The sequence below is a fragment of the Phoca vitulina genome, unplaced genomic scaffold (assembly GCF_004348235.1).
Source record: "Phoca vitulina isolate PV1807 unplaced genomic scaffold, GSC_HSeal_1.0 scaffold52, whole genome shotgun sequence".
Classification (NCBI taxonomy): Eukaryota; Metazoa; Chordata; class Mammalia; order Carnivora; family Phocidae; genus Phoca; species Phoca vitulina.
This window is the reverse complement of record NW_022589755.1, coordinates 10,185,500-10,208,486: the sequence shown is the minus strand read 5'-3', so window position 1 is coordinate 10,208,486 and position 22,987 is coordinate 10,185,500. Positions and strand designations below refer to the sequence as shown.

General features: G+C 44.5%; 1 protein-coding gene across 1 annotated transcript; it reads right to left on the bottom strand.

Annotated features, from left to right (window-relative positions):
• Nucleotides 1-516: 516 nt before the first annotated feature.
• ZNF285 (zinc finger protein 285) lies at nucleotides 517-21,660 on the bottom strand. Its single transcript, XM_032388744.1, has 4 exons — nucleotides 21,626-21,660; nucleotides 12,573-12,630; nucleotides 6,111-6,237; nucleotides 517-3,556 (listed from the first exon to the last, which is right to left on the bottom strand). Exons 2-4 carry the CDS (start codon nucleotides 12,585-12,587, stop codon nucleotides 1,899-1,901), a joined length of 1,800 nt encoding a protein of 599 aa, XP_032244635.1. The 5' UTR covers nucleotides 12,588-12,630; nucleotides 21,626-21,660; the 3' UTR covers nucleotides 517-1,898.
• Between the last annotated feature and the right edge of the window lie 1,327 nt (nucleotides 21,661-22,987).

Here is a 22,987-nt window from a genome sequence, read left to right as displayed (position 1 = left end):
CTTACTGACACTGGGTTTTATTAATGTTTCACTGTTGCTCACCTGGATCAGTAAGAAAGCAACATTTTAGGGATGGTTTTATTTGATTTTGAATGGCTGTTCCATATATAAACCATAACTCATAGGAAATTATAATGTAAGAAAAACTAGGAAGAAAAGATGATCCAAATGAAGAAACCTATAGGTCAACTAAGATACCAACAAAAGACATTATTTGTGAAGATGAAAAAAGATATTGTGAATATATCTCCTCCTCCCAAAACCATCTATAATCCCAAATTAAATCACAATTATGGAAGGAACTTGACAAAAATGAGCACCTTCTAAAACTCCATTTTTATAGGGGCGCCTGGGTGGCTCAGTTGGTTGGGCAACTGCCTTCGGCTCAGGTCATGATCCTGGAGCCCCAGGATCGAGTCCCGCCCTGGGCTCCCTGCTTAGTGTGGAGTCTCCTTCTCCATCTGACCCTTCCCCCTCTCATGTGTTCTCTCTCTCTCCCTCTCTCTCTCATGCTCTCTCTCGAATAAATAAAATCTTTTAAAAAATAAAAAAAATAAAACCCCATTTTTATTAAACAAGATTGTTGAGAAGTGGTGGGGCCAGCTTCTGACAATGAACACTCTCGGTCTTCTGTAAGTTGTTAGCCACTTCATTAAATATTAGTTTTACTTAATTCACTTTATTAAGACTATCCGCAGGACATCTAGTCTAGTTAATTTCTTATTGACAAACTTTTCCCATTATTACACCTTACCGAGTTTATCTATTGCGTGGGGTTTATGTCTACAGATTGCACTTCTGCTACAGTTTTACCACCTGTGCATTATCTGGAACATTTCTTTTTTATGCACAGAAACAATGAATGAAGATTCTCACTGAAGAAGTCCTAGCCACACCATTTTAGATAGCTGCACTGCCACATATAGCCTTAACGACTTAAAAGTTTTGAACTCAGTTATAAAGTTGCTTTCTTCTGTGAACTCCAATGACCGTGAAATATGTTGCTGTTAAATCCCTCTGTCATAATTGGCATAGCCTGGGCAATACTAGCAACAAATAAACTGCCAAAATATCAGTAGTATAACACAATAAATGTTTATTTCTTACTCAAGAAAAACAAAGTCCAGCACAGGTCAGATAGCCACCTTTTATCAATCCAGCCTCCAAGATCACCATGACAGGAAAGATGGCCGGAGGACATCACAAGATGTTTCTAAGGGCCAGGCCTGGAAGTAGCTTATATTACGTTTGCTCATACTCTGTTGCTTGGCACTCTAGCACATGGACCAGCTCTTCACTGCAAGGGTTTCTGGGAAATGGGAGTCTCTATGTGATCCGAGAAATAGAACCACCGAGATAAACACACAGCCATGCCCGTAAAATATCACTTTTATAGAGCTTCTCCCTGTGTAGAAAATCTAATGGATTTGAAAACCTGAGAATGGACTAACATTCTTACCACACTAATAACACGGGTTTCATTTCTGAGCACTCTTTGAATATCTTTCTAGTGGGTACTCTCTTTAAAAAATCTACAGATTTTGGCTGGCCTGAAGTCCTCACTTGTACCCATCTCAATTATAATTTCCTTCCTGGGCATATCCATTCATGGAAATTTGACCTCCAATTATTGTCATTGCCACAAACTGTCCATCTGTCAATTATCACTACTTTGCCACTGCAGCATATGACAGTTGATGGGAGTTTTGCAGAAGTTCTTGAGATCCACAGTAGGTCCCTGGAATGCTCTTAAGAACCCTTGCTTCAGAGCTGCAGGATGACATGATGGGTGGCAGCGTCCTTGTCCTTTGCTGCCCCAGCCCTCCCAATGACTGAGTAAGCCTCTATCACCTGGAATACATAGACTTGCTTGCTTTCCTGATTGGCCCCTTTGAGAATTACATTGAGTACGTTTCTGTCCTCTTGTGTAGTCTTTGATGAGTAAGAAGGTCTGAGCTATAACTAAAGCCATTGCCAGGCTCACTACATGTATATTGCACCTCATCTGCATGTGTTCTCTGGTGAGCGAGAAGATATGAGTTACGACTGAAGCCCTTCCCACATTCTTTACACTTATAGGGCTTCTCTCCTGTGTGGACTCTGAGGTGCACATGAAGATCTGAATTCCGACTGAAGCCCTTACCACACTCATCACATTTATATGGTTTCTCTCTGGTGTGGTCTCTTTGATGTAAGTGAAAATATGAACTATAACTGAAGCCTTTACCGCACACTTCACATTTGTAAGGCTTTTCTCCCGTGTGAACCCTCTGATGAGTGTGAAGAACTGAACTGTATGCAAAAGCCTTTCCACACACGTTGCATTTATAGGGCTTCTCCCCTGTGTGGACTCTCTGGTGAATGTGGAGGTGTGTGCTTTGGCTGAAGCCCTTTCCACACTCACCGCACCTGTAAGGCTTCTCCCCTGTGTGCAGCCTCCGGTGGACTTGAAGAACAGAGCTTGAACTGAAGCATTTGCCACACTCACTGCATTTGTAGGGCTTCTCTCCAGTGTGGACTCTCTGGTGGACAAGAAGATTGGAGCTCTGATCAAAGCCCTTCCCACACTCCTCACATTTATAGGGCTTTTTCCCTGTGTGGACTCCCTGATGAATACAAAGAAGTGACCTAAATCCGAACCCTTTCCCACACACATCACATCTATAGGGCATCTCCCCTGTGTGGACCCGGTGATGGTTGTGAAGAGAGGAGTTGCGCCTGAAGACCTTGCCACATTCGAGACATTTATAGGGTTTGTCTCCCAAGGGGACCTTTTGATATCTGGGAAGGTCTGGGCTCTGCTTGCAGCCCTCTGCCCACTCTTGATATTCATAAGCTTTGTCATCTGAATGAGCTTTATAGTGAACAATAAGATCTGAGCTCTGACTAAAGTCCTTTCCACACTGGTCACATCTACAAGACTTTTCTATGTGAGCACTGTGATGAACAGGAGGGTCTGCACCATCTATGAAGTCCCCACCATAGTTATTACATTTGACAGGTTGTGGTACCACAGGGACCACGTTATGTTGTTTGGCTGTTGATTTCATAGCCAAGTGTTTCCCACAGTCAGTGTATCTACAAGGTTCCTCTTCTTTACATTCCTGGGAATCACCATGATCATATGATGTCTGACTGATGCTGCCATCACACTGAGCACATCCATACAGTTTCTCTTCCACATGAATTCTCTCATATTGTCCTTGAGAATTCTGGGGCTCAGTCATCATGTTGGCTCCCTTCCAAGATTCTGGGGTAAAGACTCGTGTCAGGCCTTTCCCTTCTGTGCCATCTTGATTTTCTAAATTAGTGGCATTTATTACATAGTTTTCATTTTCAGAAATCTGAAGAGACACTCCTGCCCACTCTTCACAGAGAGAAACATCTCCTTCTAAATATTGGGGATAATTTCCTTGAAGATTCATGACATACTCCTGACTCACAGTTAATTCACTGATCCTTTGTTTCCAAATCTGCCAGCAGTAGAGCGCTTCTTGAGAGAGATAACTCAACCCTTTTCCCTGAAGATGTGAAATGTTGTTTTTAATCCTGTCTCCTATGAGGAGAAAGAGAATTTGGCTAAGAGAACAAGTAAGTCATCCCTCCAGACGTTTTGAGAAATGAAGTAGGATGGGGTGGGAAGCTGTCACTGGTTCCTATTGATATGGAAACAGTCAGAATCACAGTACTTCTAATCTATGAGCTGCCAATTAAAAATCAGATGTTGCAGAGAAATCAAAAGAAATCCTGGGAACAATTTATAAAGAAAGATTCACCTCCCTCCTATAAGAGCAGCTGATAAAACCCTTTAATCATTTTGCTACAAAAGGAATGGAGAAGGGGTGCTTGGCTGGCTCAGTCGGTTAAGCATCCAACTCTTGATTTTGGCTCAGGTCATGATCTCAGGGGCGTGAGATCGACATTACATGGGGCTCCATGCTGAGTATGAAACCTGGTTGGGATTCTCCCTCTTGTTCTCCCTCTGCCCCTCCTCCCACTCGCACACTCTCTCTCAAAGCAAAAAAAAAAAAAAAAAAAAAAAAAAGTATGGGGAAGACTCCCATAAGATTTATGGTGTCTATGTGTGTACAACACAATAATGGGAGTGCTGGACATGGTGACAGACACAAAGGATCACAAAGACCTTCCAAGATACCATATAAAGTTGCAGAAACAAGCAACAAATCTTGTCTCTTGCTAATGTCCCTTCCTTCACATTACTGTCACATGAGGTAGGATTATCATGTATGTTTCTCTACAGCCTGCCCAAATGTATGTGGTCAACTTAAAACAGCAATGGGGACTGATATAGGGATAATATTGTGAAATATGGTCCTGGGGTTGGTGGGGGAGGTACATGCACACCTTTGAGGCAGGCTTAAAGAGACATCCTTTTCTCTGAGGTTCTCTGGATTCCACGAAGAGATAAAGTCCACCAAGATCCTATAATCCATCCAGTGATTTTTTTCTTTTTTCTTTTTAATAAGTAATCTCTACTCCCAATGTGGGGCTTGAGCTCATGACCTTGAGATCAAGAGTCGCATGCTCTAAGATCCTGTAATCCATTTCCCTAACATTCCTATTTAATTAATTGCAGAATTTCAAATAGCCATGACTATGAGAATGAGCAATGTGGAACTGTCAATGGCCTGGCCCCACAGAAGCAAGATTGTACCAAAGAGTCATAAAACATAAGGAGATGAGGTAGAAGAGGATGGTCACACCCTTGGCACCCTAAAATGGGCTTCAGAATGCCATGAACACAATGGTCAAGACCATCTGGACACGGCTTCTGGTTCAAGGTAGTTTCTGAGTCATTTTATCAAGAGTGACGTTAGTGTGTGAGGTGGTGTCAGAGAAAGGGGGACTTGGAGCTACCCACAAGAGGCCTAAAGGAGCAGTTTTCCAGTTGTTTCAACTGTATCCATAGTAAGAAAAGCATTTGCACTGTGACCCAGTATGCACAAATAGACACCGACTGTTAAATAAAAGTTTTACAAGCTGATACTTACCTTACTAGGTGCAATGTACTCTGATAAATTCTTTTGTGTTCTGGTCCATTAATCTATCTTGCTTTTTAAAAACTGCTGATTATGATAGAGTAACTTGATTTCAGAATGGAAATTCTGAAACTGACTCACTGACAGTGTTGAATCCTGCAGACTAGCTATATGTCTATAATCTATAGACATAGTGGTACTTAGTTTCACATGGTTATTAAAGGGTCTTGGGGTGCCTGGGTGGCTCAGTTGGCTAAGTGTCTGACTCTTGATTTCGGTTCAGGTCATGATCTCAGGGTTGTGAGATTGAGCTCCGCATTGGGCTCCATGCTGAGCCATGGAGACTGCTTAAGGTTCTCTCCCTCTCTCTCTGCTCCCCCGCCCCCTCCGCTCACATGTGCACGCATGCACGCTTTCTCTCTCCCTAAAAAAAAAAACAAAACAGAACACAGGGTGTACAGCCAGATAAGGAGAGTTCACATCATATTTCTTATAAGCTGTGTGACCATGGGCAAGTTACTTAACTACTCTGTGCCTCAGTTGTTTCCTTTGTAAAAGAAGGAATAGCAACTATCTCATAGACTAAACCAAGGTAATGCATATCTGTATGTGAGCCTCTGAGAAATTAAAACTAGATATTTATCAGTAAGAAAGCAAATAAGCTGACACTTATACCACACTCACTGTACACCAGATCCTGGTTTAGTTCCTTTAACACTAGTTTGCCCAAAACACTGGTTTTTCTCCAGAAGCAACCAAGGGACCAAGGCCCGTGGTAGTGTGTGAACTTTATCAACCTCACTTTGGGAAACATGAGAGCAGATGAAGGCCTAAAATGAGAGGAGGCCAGGGTGGTCTCACTAACTGTATTGGAGGCCCATGGGCCAGGGGGTGTAAGATGTGAGGGGTTTCCTCACCAACGCTTCACAGGAGGCCATTCACTCACGTCAATCTGTTAAAACTCACTAACTTCAGGGGTCTCCTTGGCATGTGTGTCTCTCAGGTATTCTCACCAGTGGCCAAAGTTTCTCTTTGTGCTCCAACTGGAATATTCTATCTGGCTTGAAACTGATTATTTGAGGAAACCGGACAGAGGCTTGTTGTCCTCACCCACTGAGACAAGGTTCCTGAAGTTCTCCAGCATCACATCCTGGTACAGGTTTATCTGGGCCTTGTCCAGTAGAGCTAGCTCTTCCTCCGTGAAGACCACCGCCACGTCCTTGAAGGTCACAGCTTCCTGAAACATCAAGCACACGCCACATGGATCATCCACGGATGACCACTGGCAGAAGAGCACAGCTGGAAGCTTTGCGGGTCATTAGGTTGCAATCTTTCTGCTCCAAGCCCTCCCGTTTAAACCACACTTTGTAATGCTGGAACCATGGCTCTGCAAATTGCACTTTGAATCTGAGAACTAGCTCTGTGTGAGGCTCTGCCACTAGGGGGCATAGGAAGGATTCTGCAAGGTTGGGGGGGAAAGAAGGGACTTAACTTGTTCCTGGCCTGTCTGCCTCCTGTTCTGGTATCACCTCTGCAATGCTATGTTCCGCTGGTAGCAGCAGTCCCTTTCCCTAGCGATATCTGAAGTCTGGGTCCCTGACCCCTAGGCTTCTTCACTGAGCTCAGAGACACCAGCCGGCCAGCACCCCCCTCTTCACAGTTCTGCATTTCAGCTCCACAAGGCCCCTCTTCTAAGTTTCCAAGTTCCCATAATTTAATCTCTCCCTTTGGTTCCCTCAACCAGGTTGTTAGTTACTTCCCATAGTTGGTACTTCCATGATACTGTAGAGTTCTCTCTTTATCCCTCAGTTACCTGGCTCACAACTCCAAACCTAGTCAACAATTCTATTAAATTCTTCCTGTTCAAACAGCCAGCGTCCTTTTTGTGTCCTGAACAGACCCTTACTAGTACAAAAGAAATGAGAAACATAGAAGAAATTCAAAGTTTTGGGTAGGCCAAGTTTCTCTTCTTTTGTCCGCATTGCCTGTGTCCCCATTGTCTGTCCAGAGTCACACAATGTTGCAGTAAACATCCATGAACATCTGTCTTTGAGTGCTTATAAGACCATTTCCATAAAATAAATTCCTAGACCAGAGACTACTGAATTACTTGGGTATGCAATTTTACATTTTGACTGATATTGTCCAAATTATCCTCCAAAAAGGTTGTGCTGATACACTGGCCTAGTAGTGTCGGGGTGTTCATTCCCTATCATACATCAAGACTTGATATTTTATTTTCTCTGTCATGGCATATTAATCTATTTCTACGGGACTAAGCAGACAAGGCAACTAAAAGCATTGGCTGCCAGATTTTAAAAAAAAAAGTAAAAAGGAAATTATTGGAACATGTGGGAGCATTTGGGTATCAATTAAGTATTTTTTTAAAAAAACAGTAGAATCAGTAGTGGAATTACTGGCTCATATGGTAGTTCTATTTTTAATTTTTTGAGGAACCTCCATACTGTTTTCCATAGTGGCTGCACCAATTTTCACTCCCACCACCAGTGCACAAGGGTTCTTTTTTCCTCCACATCCTGGCCAACACTTATTTCTTTTTTTTTTTTTTTAAGATATTATTTATTTATTTGACAGAGAGCAAGAGACAGCTAGAGAGGGAACACAAGCAGGGGGAGCGGGAGAGGGAGAAGCAGGCTTCCCGCAGAGCAGAGAGCCTGATGCGGGGCTCGATCCCAAGACCCTGAGATCATGACCTGAGCCGAAGGCAGACGCTTAATGACTGAGCCACCCAAGTGCCCCAACAACACTTGTTATTTCTTGTGTTTTTTTATTTTAGCCATTCTGACAGGTATAAGATGATATCTCATTGTGTTTTTTTTTTAAGATTTTATTTATTTACTTGAGAGAGAAAGAGAATGAGAGAGAGAGCACAAGTGGGGTAAAGGGCAGAAGGGCAGAGGGGCAGGAGAAGAAGCAGACTCCCTGCTGAGCACGGAGCCTGACCCAGGGCTCCATTCCAGGACCCTGGGATCATGACCTGAGTCGAAGGCAGATGCTTAACCAACTGAGCCACCCAGGCACTCCATCATTGTGGTTTTGATTTGCATTTTCCTGATGACGAGTGATGTTGAGCATCTTTTCATGTGTTTGTTGGCCATCTGTACGTCTTCTTTGGAAAAATGTCTATTCGTGTACTCTGCTCATTTTTAAATTGTATTATTTGGGATTTTTTGGTGTTGAGTTGTGTAAGTTCTTTATATATTTTGGATATTAACCCCTTATCAGAGATAGCATTTGCAAATATCTTGTCCCATCCAGTAAATTGTCTTTGTTTTGTTGCTGGTTTCCTTCTCTGTGCAAAAGCTTTTTATTTTAGTGTAGTCCCAAGAGTTTAATGTTGCTTTTGTCTTTCTTCCCAGAGAAGACATATCCAGAAAAATGTTTCTACCACTAATGTCAAAGAAATAACTGCCTATGTTTTCTTCTAGGAATTTAATGGGTTTCAGGTCTCACATTTAGGTCTTTAATCCATTTTGAGTTTATTTTTATGCATAGTATTTACCCAAAGGAAACGAAAACACTAATTCAGAAAGATATATGCACCCCATGTTCACTGTTTACAATAGCCAAGATATGGAAGCAACACAAGTGCCCATTGATATAGATGAATGGATAAAGAAGATGTGGTATACATATACAACGGAATATTACTCAGTCATAAAAAGGAATGAAATCCTGCCATCTGCAACCACATGGATGGACCTAGAGGGTATAATGTTAACTGAAATAAGTCACTCAGAGAAAGACAAATACCATATTGTTTTCACTCACATGTGGAATTTAAGAAAAAAAAACAAATGATTAAAGGAAAAAAAAGACAAACGAGATTCTTAAATACAGAGAACAAACTGCTGGTTGCCAGAGGGGAGGTGGGTGGGGATGTGAGGAAAACAGATAGAGGGGATTAAGAGTACATTTATCATGATGAGCACTGAGAAACGTATGGAATTGTTGAATCATTACATTGTACACCTGAAACTAATATAACACTGTATGTTAATTTTACTTGAATTAAAATATAAATTTCTTGAGTGATGACAGTAATGTGGAAATGTAGGAAAACACCCTTATTCTTAGCAGATACATATTGAAGTATTTAGGGATGAATAATGATGACTGTAATTTATTCTCCACTGGGTCAGCAAAATGAAATATAGATATTATGTGTGTGTGTACGTGTATTATATATATGTGTGTAATTGTTAACAACTTGTGAATCTAGGTGAAGATTAAACATTATATTGCTCTTTCCATTTTTCCATAAATTAAAAAATTTCAAAATAAAAAATTGAGGGGAGGGTGCCTGGGTGGCTCCATTGGTTAAGTGACTGCCTTCGGCTCAGGTAATGATCCCGGGGTCCCAGGATTGAGTCCCACATCAGGCTTCTCGCTCAGTGGGGAGTCTGCTTCTTGCTCTGCCTGCTGTTCCCCGTGCTTGTGTTCTGTCTCTCTGACAAATAAATAAATAAAATATTTAAAGAAAAATTGAGGGGAAAAATAATCTAGTATTAATAGCCATCCCCTGACCAAAAAATAAATTTTTAAATAAAATACTATCACTGCACTTATCACCCTGCCCAGTTACATAGTCATACACATGTCCTCTCAATAGGCTCTGTACCTCGAAAATGCTGCCAACCAAAGTTGTGAGTAGTTACAACATATTTCACAAAGAATTTATTACTAGCTATTATTCAATCACCCAAACCCGAAAATTATTGAAAACAAAAACCAGCGGGGGCATTATGAACTGCATGTTTGCGTCCCCCCAAAGTTCATATGTTGAAATCTTAACCCTCAAGGTGATAGTATTAAAAGGTGGGGTCTTTAGGAGGTAATCAGGTCCTGAGAGTGGAGCCTCAGGAATGGGATTAGGGCCCTCATAAAAATTTCCCAGAGAGCTCACCCCTTCTGCCATGTGAGGACACAGCAAGAAGATGACCACCTATAAATCAGAAAGCGGGCTCTCACCAAACACCAAATCTGCCGGATCCTTGATCTTGGACTTCCTAATCTCCGGAGCTGTGAAAATAAGTTTCAGTTGTTCCTAAACCACCCAGCGTATCTTAGCGGCACTGCTTTCCTCGGTGGGAGGTAAGAAAATGGAGTTGGAGCGAGTGAGCCAGGAAGTACAGATACCCGACAGCCGATGTGGGGCAGACACTAGGGAGAAGGGGTTAGGAATGCAGGCTCACCCAGCCTAAGCCCCTTCTCCCTTCTTGGCCTCAACTGTCTGGGAAAACAAAACACCCATTTCCCACCACCCTTTGCAGCTGGGCGGATCCCTTGCTGGGATCCTATGCAGAAACTGCCATATGATGCAGGTACAAGGACAGTCCAAAAATATTAATAAACCAAATTTATAAACTAATACAGATATAATCAAAGATTTTAAAATCCTTTTCTCGGCACATAGCACCATCTATGAAGTCCTCTTGTGAAATCTGGAACCTAAATTTATTCAAGCACTCAGTGCTCCCACTTATAGGAAACACTGTAGCTAGAGGAACCCACTGAATGACACCAAAAAGAGGCATTTTTGAGATAACCAGGGAAAACTGATTATTGCCAGGGTATTAGACTATACCAAAGAATTACTGATAATCTCAGCCATTTTTTTTATTTTCCATAGAAATACATACTGAAATATATAGAGGTGTATGGTAAATTAGATTGCCAATTAGCAAAATTCCCTCATGCTCCCCAATTCCACTCAAGGACCAATGTGTATTTCTTTGCCCCTGGACTTTGGATTTGGCCACGTGACTTGTTCCAGTTCTAAGCCTGGGCCTTAAGAGGTCCTGCATGTTTCCGTTTGTTTCCTTGCTCTGCCAGGACCCAACACGTCCGTGCTAACCAATACAAAACTGCTACCAAATAAATATCTCTGGCACTGACTTTGGGACCAAGAGGCAACACTTGGGGAAACTGTTATCAGAGGCTGGAAAAATGGTAGCCTGGGTGATAAAGTGTGAAACATTTGGTAAAACAATTGCTGGCAGTAAGGTAGAAGATGGAAAATGTACCTAATGGGACTCAGTGTGGACTCAGGCAAGATGGTTTCCAGGCAGAGGAAATGAGTGGGAGCTCATTTATTTTAGCTTGCACACAAGCTACTCTAAGAAAGTAATGAGCTCAGAACCAAACCGATATAAAATGAAATAACATTCTATCCGGGATCTTCTTTTAAAATGCTTTGGGACATCTGACTCTTGGTTTCAGCTCAGGTCGTGATCTGGGGGTCATGAGATCAAGCCCCACGTCTAACTCCAGGCTCAGTGTGGGATCTGCTTAGGCCCCTCTCTCTCTCTTTCCCTCTCTCTCTCTCTCTCAAATAAATAAATAAATCTTAAAATAAAATAAAATTCTTTGGGAAAGAAAAAAGGAAAGTGAAAAAGAGATAGATTAAGCAGATGTGGCAAAATGTTGAACCTGAACTATGGGTACTACACACAGAGATTCGTAGTACTATTTTCTCTTTTTGTGTATTTTCATAATAAAAACATTTTTCATGATTTAAAAAAATCCTTGCTCTACCCTCTGATGGCCTTTTTGATGCATCAACTTGGGCTAGACTACAGCCCCATTATGGAAGCAAACATTAATCTAGGTGTTGCTGTGAAGATATTTTATAGATGTGATTAAAGTCCATAATCAGATGACTTGGAGGGAGACTATTTTAAATAATGTGGGTGGGCCTGATCCAATCAGTTGAAGGGCCTCAAGACCAGAACTGAGGCTTCCCTAAGAGAAGAAATTATACCTGTAGACAGCAGCATCAGTCTGTGTCTAAGAGTTCCAGCCTGCCCTGGGACTTCCGATTTGCCCAGCCGCCACTCTCTCATAAAATAAACCTCTTACAAATCTCAATCTATAACTCATACTGTTCCTGCTTCACTGGTTGAATCCTGATGGATACATCCACACTCAAATCTTGCTGCTTACATGTACTGGACCCAGCGCTACTCCAAGTGTGGTCATGTATATACCGACCATGCCCTCAGATGCTGTAGCAATACTACATTTCTATAAGAGTTTCTGAATGCAGGGCGCTTGGGTGGCTCAGTTGGTTAAGCGACCAACTCTTGATTTCGGCTCAGGTCAGAATCTCAGGGTTGTGGGATCCAGCCCCACGTCAGGCTCCATGCTCAGCGGGGAGTCTGCTTCTCTCTCTCCCTCTCCTTTTGCCCCTCCCCCCCGCCCACACCCACTCTCTCTCTAAAATAAATAATCTTTTTGAAAAAGAGTTTCTGAACTCTTACTCTTGATTGCTATATTGATCTCTCAGTGACAAGCAGCTCGTGGACTGGCACTTGTGTGCAAACCTCATGTGGAGTAGCACCGAACTAGACATCTGGACATCTCGGAGCCTGTTTCTTCATTTTTGCAAAGGGAGTGACACCCCCAATCTCACACAGCTGTTACGAGCAAGGCAAAGTGCCTAACACGGAGCCATCCCTCAAAAATGGGTGACCTCCCTTCAGAGAACAGAGGTGTCTAGCTCAAGAAAGGACATGGCCTTTAAGAGAGAGAAAGGAAACCTTAACTTACCTGGAATTTAATCATACTGTCTTCCTCGTGGAAGGAGCAGGATCCTGAGAAAGTAGAACTGCAAAGAAAGAATCCATGAGAGCATGGGTTTGACAAACTGTGAGTGAATCCTGGTTTCTCCTTATCTGTACAATTTTCTCACACATTCTTCTCTCCCGAGATATCTGTAATATCTCACACATTCTTCTCTCCCGAGATATCTCTTCTTATTCCCAACAGACTCCATCCCACCTCCTCAAGCCTTGTCCCCTGCCCCCCTCCACCCGATTCCAGTATAACTCCTGTATCACTCCCCAAGCTTTTGGGTCCAAACTGCCACACTTTTTCTTTTTCTCAGACTTGTGAATGTATTGGCATCGCCTATATCCTAGTTACTCTGGAAAAGAGGCTCCAGAATTTCTTTTTTTTTTTAATTTTAATTTAATCTTATTTTTTTAAAGATTTTATTTTTATTTATTTGACAGAGAGAGAGAGAGCGAGAGCAGGAACACAAGCAGGGGGAGTGGGAGAGGGAGAAGCAGGCTTCCCGCCAAGCAGGGGGCCTGATATGGGGCTCGATCCCAGGACCCTGGGATCATGACCTGAGCCGAAGGCAGACGCTTAACGACTGAGCCACCCAGGCGCCCTTAATTTTTATTTTAATTCCAGTTAGTTAATATACTGTGTTATATTAGTTTCATGTACACAATATAGTGATTCAACACTTCCATACATCACCCTGTGCTCATCAGGACAAGTGCACCCCTTAATCCGACTTGGACAGGGATCTCAGGATGACAGGGGGCCCTCCCTCTGAGTCCACTTTCGCATGTGAGACTTGCTCTGAAGAACTTTCAGTTAGCTCAGATCTTAACTCTTGGCTTCCAAAATGATCTCTCTCCAGCCCTTGTTCTATCCTCTGGGGCCCCATGACTCTTGCAAATATTTGATGATATACCTATGACATGAAAGGCACATGCTCTCTGCTCTGGAAAAGCTCACAGGCTCCTGAACTAGAAACTCTCTAGGACCGCAGGTGGACCAAAGCCATGGGAACTTAGGACTCCACATCCACTCAACTCCGTCCTGCCTGTTATCAGGGAATCCCCTTGCCCTCCAGCTTCCAGTTGAGTTCAGCCAAGAGAGAAAGTCAGCAGGAGATCCAGGGAAGGGACAGAAGTGAAGTCGGAGTATTTATTCCCCTAGCTCTTTCCCTGGGGGTTGCTTTGGACTGGCTCTGTTTCTTGTCCCTGACCAAAGGTCACAGCGCCTGTTGGTGGCCCTTGTCTCAATTCTTTCCCCTGGTCTGCAAACTGCTTCCTCCCTTAGCCCTTCCATCCTAGGCAGAGTTAAGTTACCCTGCTATGACCAGATCTGGGAAATTGCAATATCCTTTCTTGATGACCACACCCTGCCTGCATTTTTGGAAATTGTCCCTTTATTTTAAGCTCTTCTCAAGTTATTTTGACTCTGGTGTTTATTTCCTGTCTGATAAGCTCTGCCTCTGACCTTCCAGAAGAAACTTAGTGTATAAAATTTCTGCTTTAGGCACTGTGGGAACCTCAAAGATTAAAAGATAAAAACCAAAAACCAGGTCTCTGTTCTCTCCGATAATGCTCTCTTAAAACTACCTGTGGTGAAGGACCAGTTTCATATTCTTTTCACCGTTATTTTCGATCTATCACTGACTGATATTTTGGTAAAATACAGTTTAGAAGAAATTTCTAGAGAAAGGAAATAGAGAGGCATACAAATTACAGGCCCATTTAAAAATTATTAATCAATTATCACACGATTACTGAAACTGCTATACCAATTTTTAAATGTTTCCACTCAATTTCTGAAATTATCTGGTCATAGAGCAAGTAGCTCTCCAACTGGCACCCATTTGCTGGCCACCCCGTGAATGGCATGTTCTAACAGCTTACAGGGTGACAGAATTGGGTTAATAGAATATGAAATGACTCCTGGCAAACCCTCACTCTTTCCCCTCCCCTTCACTGCCTTTAGTAGAAAGCCTTAATCACCCTTATTCTGGGCTCCAACAAAGATTTGCTAAACCTCTTAGCACAGGGCCAATCACATAGTTTCATAATCGTTAAAACCTACCAAGGAAGATTTCTCCCTAACCTTGTCAAAAAAACCCAATAAATCCCGAAGACACAACCAAGCCTTCATCCTTTATCTGCTGTACCCGGTAAAGATCCTGCCGTTTATCAAGCACTCAGTGTTTGAGATTAACAAACACATAAATAGAATCAGCTCTGATACACTAGATGCCCTTGCAAAGACACAAGCACACCAGGCTCTCTGCTTCCAGAAATCTGTTCTCTCCTGAGAGCCAACAATGGGTCAGCTTGATTTACATGCACACACGTGCACACATACACCCACACACATGTGGGAGGCAGTGTGGTTTCCCAGATTTCTGGTTTCAAGCCCTCCCTGCCTTTTTAAAGTTGGGGCCCTGGCAGGAACCAGATGGCACATTCAAATTTGAGGCGGGCAGTTAATAAACAGACTATTTACAGGGGTGTAGGCTGGGCGTAAGGAAGCCATGGGGGAGAAGGCACTATGCTGGGGAGTGACAGGCAGGTGCCATTACTACATCTGAGCCTGAAGGGGTAATAGGAGGGCGATTCCTGGGCCTGGAACAGAGTGTGCAAAAGGTCCCTGATGGGAACTGTAACCTTTTGTTGAGAAGTGCAGCCAGCCTACAGAGAGAGAATTGGGGGGACCAGATACTCCAACTCACTCTTTTCTCTCCCTCTCTCTCCAAACTCTCCTGTTGTGACTTCCCACTGGCCGAGGACAACCAGGCCAGAGGGCAGTGGCGGGCTCTCAGGGCAGATGGCAGGGTGGAAAGGTGAAGTGGATCTGGAGGTGGGGAACTGAGAGAATGTGGCACATGATGCCCAAGACCCTTGTTTTTCCCCCACCTGCCCAATCGCACAGAGTTCTCTCTCACAATGCTCCTCTCGCTCACTTGATCCGATCATCACTCTGATCTGAGTCACTGCAGCAGGACAGAGACCAGGTGCCCACAGCAACCTCTTGAGGGGAAGAGGACCCAAGGGGAAAGCAGCAGTTGAATCTGGAACTGCAACTGCCCACAAACACAATCGGAAATATAAGCCCCAAGTTCTCCCCAAAATCCTGCTTCCAGATTCCTAGCTCTTTTTCTCAGAATTTCTAGAGGATTCAGGACTGACGAGAGAGACTAACCTGAACTCTTCTGGATGTACCTGGCAATCATGTGTAATTATCTGGGGAAAAGGATAAAGACCATTTCCTCCATGTGTGTGAGAGTAAATGTCATGTGATGATGACAAAGGTGTATATCTGTGATCTCTGAGTATCTGAGCCAAAGGACTCTATGAGATCTAACTTCAGCCCTAAGGGCCGTGGCAGGACTGCAGGCAGGGATGTCTCTAGTCCATGCCAATTTGCCTTTGGACTGATTAGAAAAATGCATCCCTTCCTCGAGATGCTTTTCTCCCACCTGTTGGAGAATTATTATAATATACTGCTTCTGTTAGAACAAAGAAACAAAGCACTTTTACAGCTACTTACTGAAAAACTGTGTGTGTATTCTATGTGAATGGCACAGTTTCAGTGTGGTCTCCTTGTGCAGAACCCAACTTATACAAATGTGCACAGCAGTCATACCCTCAGAAAGCCTGTCCAAAAACCTAAAACTAGGGGTGCCTGGGTGGCTCAGTCAGTTGAGCGTCCAACTCTTGGTTTCAGCTCAGGTTATGATCTCATGGGTCGTGGGATCGAGCCCCATGTCAGGCTCCTCACTGACTGGGGAGTCTGATTGAAGATTCTCTCCTTCTGCCCCTTCCCCCCCCACATAAATAAATCTTAAAAAAAAAAAAAAAATCTAAGGGGCATCTGGGTGGCGCAGTCAGTTAAACATCCAACTCTTGGTTTCAGCTCAGGTCATGATCTCAGGGTCCTGGGATCAAGCCCCACATGGGGCTCCACACTCAGTGGGGAGTCCACTTGGAACTCTCTCTCTCCCTCTGCCCCTCCCCACCTCCACATGCTCTCTCAAATAAATAAATCTTTAAAACAAACAAACAAAACCTAAGACTAGTGAGATGTGGCTGGGTGAACATGACAAAGCCTATCACTGGTTAGTCCAAGTGACTACGAAGTATAGGACTATAGCAGGGCTTTTCTAATGACCTTCCCAAATCCCCTGCCCATGGGGATCATTCTTCTTCTGTCAGACCACAGGATCTTGTACTGACATCCACTATAACTTTTCACATTGTACGGCAATTTTTCTGGTTCCTTTTTGCTTTCGCTCCTGTAACGTGTGCTCTTGATGAATGGAAATTATACTATTCATGTACATGTGGAAAGTTTAGCATGCAGTAGGTGCCAAATGAATGAAGTCTGGGCCTTTGCCAGACTTAATTCTCTGACTGAAAACGTCAGATCATGAGATCAAAAGTGCAAGGAAAACTGCCCATACATGACCCACACATTCAGTGCTGACTCTGAGATAAGGCAGCAGAGCCCAGCTGTTAAAAAAGGGCGGGGGGGGGGGGGGGGCGGGGGGGGGCAGAGGGGGGGGGGGGGGGGGGTCGGGCGGGATCCTGGGTGGCTCAGTCGGTTGGTAGCGTCTGCCTTCAGCTCAGGTCATGATCGCAGGGTCCTGGGATCGAGCCCTGCATTGGGCTCCCCGTTCAGCAGGGAGTCTGCTTCTCCCCTCTGCCCCTCTCCCCCTCTTGTGTGCTTTCTCTCTCTCTCTCTCATTCTTTTTCACTCTCTATCTCAAATAAATAAATAAAATCTTTTAAAAAGTAGACTGAAACCAAACCTCCTGGGCCTGAGGCCTGGCTTCATCATCTGTGTGCCCTTGGGCAAACTATCTCCTGGTCCCTCAGTTCCTTCCTGTATACAAGGCAGGATGTTGAGAGAACCTATTTCTCAGTGTCGTGTGGGAACTCGGTAAGTCATTACGTGGGAAGTGCTCGGAGCAGTGCCTAGCGTGCAACGACCGGTCAATACGCATTGGCTCTCGTGTACTGGGCTGCCTGCTAAGTGTTCCAGATGTCAAAGTAAAATTCAGTCCCTGATCTCAAGGTGGGCAAACTAGGGGGCAGAGAGGTGAGCAAATAAATTGACTGGAACGTGAGAAGGACTGCAACAGACATTCCACAAAACCGAACAAAGACCCAGGTAACAGGAATGCAGCACACCCCGGGAGGGGCCCAGGCTCTCAGGGGAGGCTTTCGAGAGATAATTGAGCTGTAGCTGAGGCCTGAAGAAACAGCAGGCACTTGCCAAACTGACAAAGAAGGAAAAGGCTAATGAGCAATGGTGGCCGTGCGGGTGAAAAAACACACGTGTGGAGTGCTGGGGTCCCATCAAAGGCCAGGACACAGACTTGCAGGGCAGGGTGACTGAGATAACGCCGGGAACATCACCAGGGGCCAAATCCCGGAGAAGCTCGAAGAGTCTGAACGCTGTGTTGCTACTATCATCCTTCCAGTCTGGGTTTGGGAGTTACTTGCTCAGGAAGCCCTGCTTGATAACCCCCACCACATTAGGTACTGTCTGCATTTGTTCAAGCTGTTCTAACAGACTGGGTGGCTTATAAACAACAGAAATTTATTTCTCACAGTTCTGGACACTGGAAGCCCAAGATGAGGGCGCCAGCACCATGAGGTGAGGGCCGTCTTCTGGATCACAGACTTCTTGTTGTATCCTCATGTGGCGAAATGGGCAGGGGAGCTCTCTAGAGCCTCTTCTATAAGGGCATTGATCTCATTCATGAGGGCTCTGTCCTCATGCCATGATCACCTTCCAAAGCCCTACCTCTTAATACCATCCCGTTGGGCCTTAGGGTTTCAGCATATGAATTTCAGCGGATACAAACATTCAGACCATGGCAGATACCTACTGTGACTGGCATTTCTGCTGTCATAGCACCATACTGTGGCTGCTAAATTATCTTCCACCTCTGGCTACAAGCTCAGAGAGAACAAGGATGGCATTTCCTCGTTCAACACATATTTATTAAGTCCCTTCTGCCTGCCAGGCAGTGATCTGGACACTGAAGATATAGCAATGGTAAGGGCCATGGAGAAAAAAAATGGGGCAGGGGGATAGGGAGTGAAATGGGGTGTTCAGGAGAAGACTCACTGGGGTGATCTGTAGGCAAAGACCTCACGAAGAAAGGGAGTGAACAATACAAGCACCTATACAAAGAGCATTCTAGACACAGGGAACAGCAAGCATCAGCACCCGGAGGTGGCAATACGCATGGTACGTGGCTGAAGTGGAGTGAGCGAGGGAATAAGCAATCAGAGATGAAATAAAAGTAAATGCGAGCCAGATGGTATGCGGTCTTCTAGGCCATTTTAAGGACTTTGGCTATTACTCTCATTAGATGGGAACAATGGGAGGATTCTGAACAGAGGAGTGACACGATCTCATTTGGGCATCAACAGGATTCCTCTGACTGCTGTTAAGAATGGACTAACGGTGGCAAGAGAGGGGGAGCAGGAAGACCAGGTAGGAGGTTATCACGATAATCCCAGCAAGGGATGATGGTGTCTTGGGTCAGGGGAGCAGAGGTGGAGGTAGTGAGAAGTTGCTGGGGTCTGCATTTATATTGAAGATACAGTCAATGGGATCTGCTGATCACTTGCATCTGGGGTGGAAAGCGTGGAGTGGCGGCTTTGGCCTCACTGTCTGGAAGGATGTGCCGTTTACAGAAATGGGGAAGGTTTTGTAGGGGCCAGTTCTGTGGAGGATCAGGAGCTCAGTTTTGGAAATATTAGGTTTGAGGCGTTGAAAAACACACCTATATTTGCAGAGATAGAAGATAAAATTATCCCATTTGCAAGAGACAAAAGACATAAAACACCTATGAATCAATTTCATTACGAAAGGAAGAAAACCTCAGAGTTTTATTGAAACACCTGAAGCTCTGACCACACCCCTTGAGCTCACAGTGATTCCCAGGTCCCAGGGGTCTAGTCTGAAGGGGAATTTGCAACATCTGGCCCCCACATATGATATGCAACTAAGAGTAAATTCAACCTTTCTATGCTTCCTCAGGACACTTCCTAGCTAGTTAACTGGAAAACTGTTTCAAAAATACTTTATCATAAAAATTTCAAAGCCATGCAGAGGTAGACAGAATGGCCCAATGAACCCCCAGGTGCCAATTATCAACACATGGTCACTCTTGTTTAAACTATACCTCTACCCCTCCCCACATCCTTGCATATTATTTGGAAGTATCTCCCCGACACCATGTTCATCATATGGCTTAATCCAGAAATACTTCATTATGTCACTCTAAAAGGTATGAAATAGTTTTAAAAGTGCTGATATTACACCTAAAACAACATAAATTCTCTAATTCTATCAAATGTAGAGTCAGTGCTTGAATTTCTAATTTGTTGACTGCAATTGAACAATCTGACATATGCTCTGCGTCTTATAAGCCTCGAAGTTTGCATTCCCTGCCTCCCAGCATGCAAGGCGAGGATGGGGTTAATAATTTGGGGCAGTTCTCTCTAAACTGTATTCAGATTTCTAACCAGAGAGAGGAGAAAAGTCAAGATGTAAGCAGAAAGAGTCAGGGGTCCCCCAAGAAAGATGAGACATAGCTTCTTGACATAAGAAAAGTTATTTTAGTCATTCTAGGTCCCAGTCATCTTGAGATCTAAGCCTGACAGGCACTATTTGTCCAAAACACTTTCTTCCTCAAAGAACTTCCTGGGATACGTTGAAATTGCAGAATAGAACTCAGTAGTTAATAATTTTAAGGGAACAAAAGAATGTAAGAATAAACAGCCACTATCAGGCCAGGAGATAGCCTGATCGTATCAGGGACAATCAATCAATGGTTAAACTCGCAGTGCTGATTCAAACGTGAAGAGTGACCGGAAGCACATTCTTGAGTTCTCTTTTCAAGATCTAAACCCCTTTGAGCACCCAGATACCAGACCAACCGGAGCCACAGAATTGATGAAGCTGACCCTTGCCAGCCCTCATGACTTCCATCAGACCTGGGTTCTGTCACCTTAAGATGACTTTTGCCCCCCAATTCCAGGCTGAATTCCCCATTGCACAGACCCCTTCATGAATATGTATGCACCGTTACCTTAAAATGTCCCCAGTTTTGGGCGCCTGGGTGGCTCAGTTGGTTAAGCGACTGCCTTCAGCTCAGGTCATGATCCTGGAGTCCCAGGATCGAGTCCCGCATCCGGCTCCCTGCTCGGCGGGGAGTCTGCTTCTCCCTCTGACCTTCCCCCCTCTCATGTGCTCTCTCTCTCTCACTCTCTCAAATAAATGAATAAATAAAATCTTTATTAAAAAAAAAAAAATGTCCCCAGTTTTGTTATTCCAGGAGACACTGCTTTGGAAAATATCCCCCCGTGCTCCCCTCTATTTGTTGCAAGTAAAAATCTTCCTTTTCCTATTTTTGGGCTTGGTTGTTATCTTTTGGCTCAATACCCACCAAAAGTGAACCCAGTTTTGGGGAACAAAGATGCCCCACCCTCCACCCCCCCGGAGTCAGGGCTGCCAAATCCCAAACACAGCGTTCAGAATCCAAGACTCCAAGAATCTAGGGCTGCTGAGCCCGAATTGCCCGCCCTGCCAAGGCCAGGAATGTACAGCCCGAGCAGTCCCCCATACTCGGAGATGAACTGCTTGAGCCAATCCCTCTCCGCAGTCAGGGACGCTTGGCCCAAACCCTTATCCCCCAAACCCGAGCCAACCCGCCCCGGGCCAGAGATGCACATTCCAAGACTGACACCAACCCCAACGCGGGGATGCACAGCCCCTATCCCGAAACCTGCAGCGGCGCTACCGGAGTCAGTCCCCCCAAACCGAGCTCAAGCTCTCCCACCTCTTCCCAGGGAATGCTGGGCGAGCCCCTCAACAGCCCGCCCCGCCGAGGAGGCTCTTCCATTGGCCACCAGTCCCCGCTTCCAACTCCTCCCACCCGCCGACAGGGCCGGGTCACAGCTACACACACCCTCCACCCCCATCGCCCCCGACGCCGCCGAAGCGGGTGCGGTCCGGGCCGGACTCACCTCAGCGCCGCAGACAACGTCGCCCACAGTGAGCGCCTGTGCCCAAAGCGCATGCGCAAGAAGCCTGTGGACTACAACCCCCAGAAGGCCCTGCGCCGCAGCGCGGCCGCGCGGGGGGCGGCTCCCTGGCGATCCGTGGCCCCCCTGGGGCCACCCGCACTCTTGCCATTTATTTAAAACAATAAAATTAATAATAATAATGGTGATAAAGTAACAGTGAAATGTTAACAATAATTAAGACAAATCACTCTCCACCCTTGATATAAAGGAGGGGCAAGATCCAATATCCCACCACCTGGAAATGAGCACTTGTTCCCATTTTAATGAAAACCCTTACAGGTTCTTATTCTGCGGACACACCCCTTAATTTTTCTTAAAAAACTCATTTAAATACCCTTTTCACGGTTTGTTTCTATTGAAGGGGACTCTGGAAAATCTTCCACACTTGAGAGTTCAGAGTCCTCTCATGTTTCCGCTTCTCTGGTGAAGCAGACAGGATTATTAACACCCAGTGCCTTCTGTTTTGAATTAGGGAAGAGCACGAGCCGGGAGTGGGGGGTGGGGGGTGGGGAGGGAGTCTTATAAGAGACCTATTTCCACAAATCACGGAGACATGGAAAGGTTTCAGATTCCCTTTGAGAAGTCTCCCCTGGTGGCATTTACTTTTTGCATTTTAAGATTACTGTTAAAGGAAGTATCTGTTTTGTGCCCTCACTGGGTAAGAAAACTGTATAAGGATTTCACCAGAAACCCACAGTTCTGGCCTGGAAGAAAAGCACCCAAAAACAGGTGAGAACATATTCTCTTTTTGCCAGCTCTAGTCCTGGACTAGACAGGTAATTGCAGACCCCCACCTCCAAGCAGTGGGCAGGATATCCAGCTATATAGCTTGGCGTTGCAACTCATGGCACATACGGGGACAGCGAAATTCTCTTGGCCTCGCTCTGTCTTTTGATATCTTGACATTAGTTTCATCGTGATTTTAAAAAAATCTAGTAAGATCTGCCACAGAGGCGGGAGTGACCCTTAATTTTGGGAGATCCTAAAACTACTGGATGAAGAGGTTTCCTTTCACATGCCTCAGTAATATCTGTGATAAATATGTCAATTCTCCACATCTGAGTTCATTTATTCCCTTTTAGCTTCTCCTTTTTGACCTCATTTTCTACTACTTTCTCGCTTGTGCGTTCTGGCCCAAGCACCTTAACAGTTGTATCCCCAGTGCTTAGACACATAGTATCTACTGATTAACCAAATGTCAGTCAGAAGTAAAAATTCAAGGGGTTGAGTATGATCTGCATGTGCTCCTGATGGCCAAATTACACAATACAATGTTACACTGTGACCCTGGGGTCCAAGGCA

Bases quoted from the DNA above. Each gene is read 5' to 3' on its own strand.
- ZNF285 (XM_032388744.1), bottom strand. The intron at 3,557-6,110 runs GTGAGGACAACA...TTCTCCTCATAG, and splicing joins CAGGAACCTTGTCTCAGTGG to GAGACAGGATTAAAAACAAC.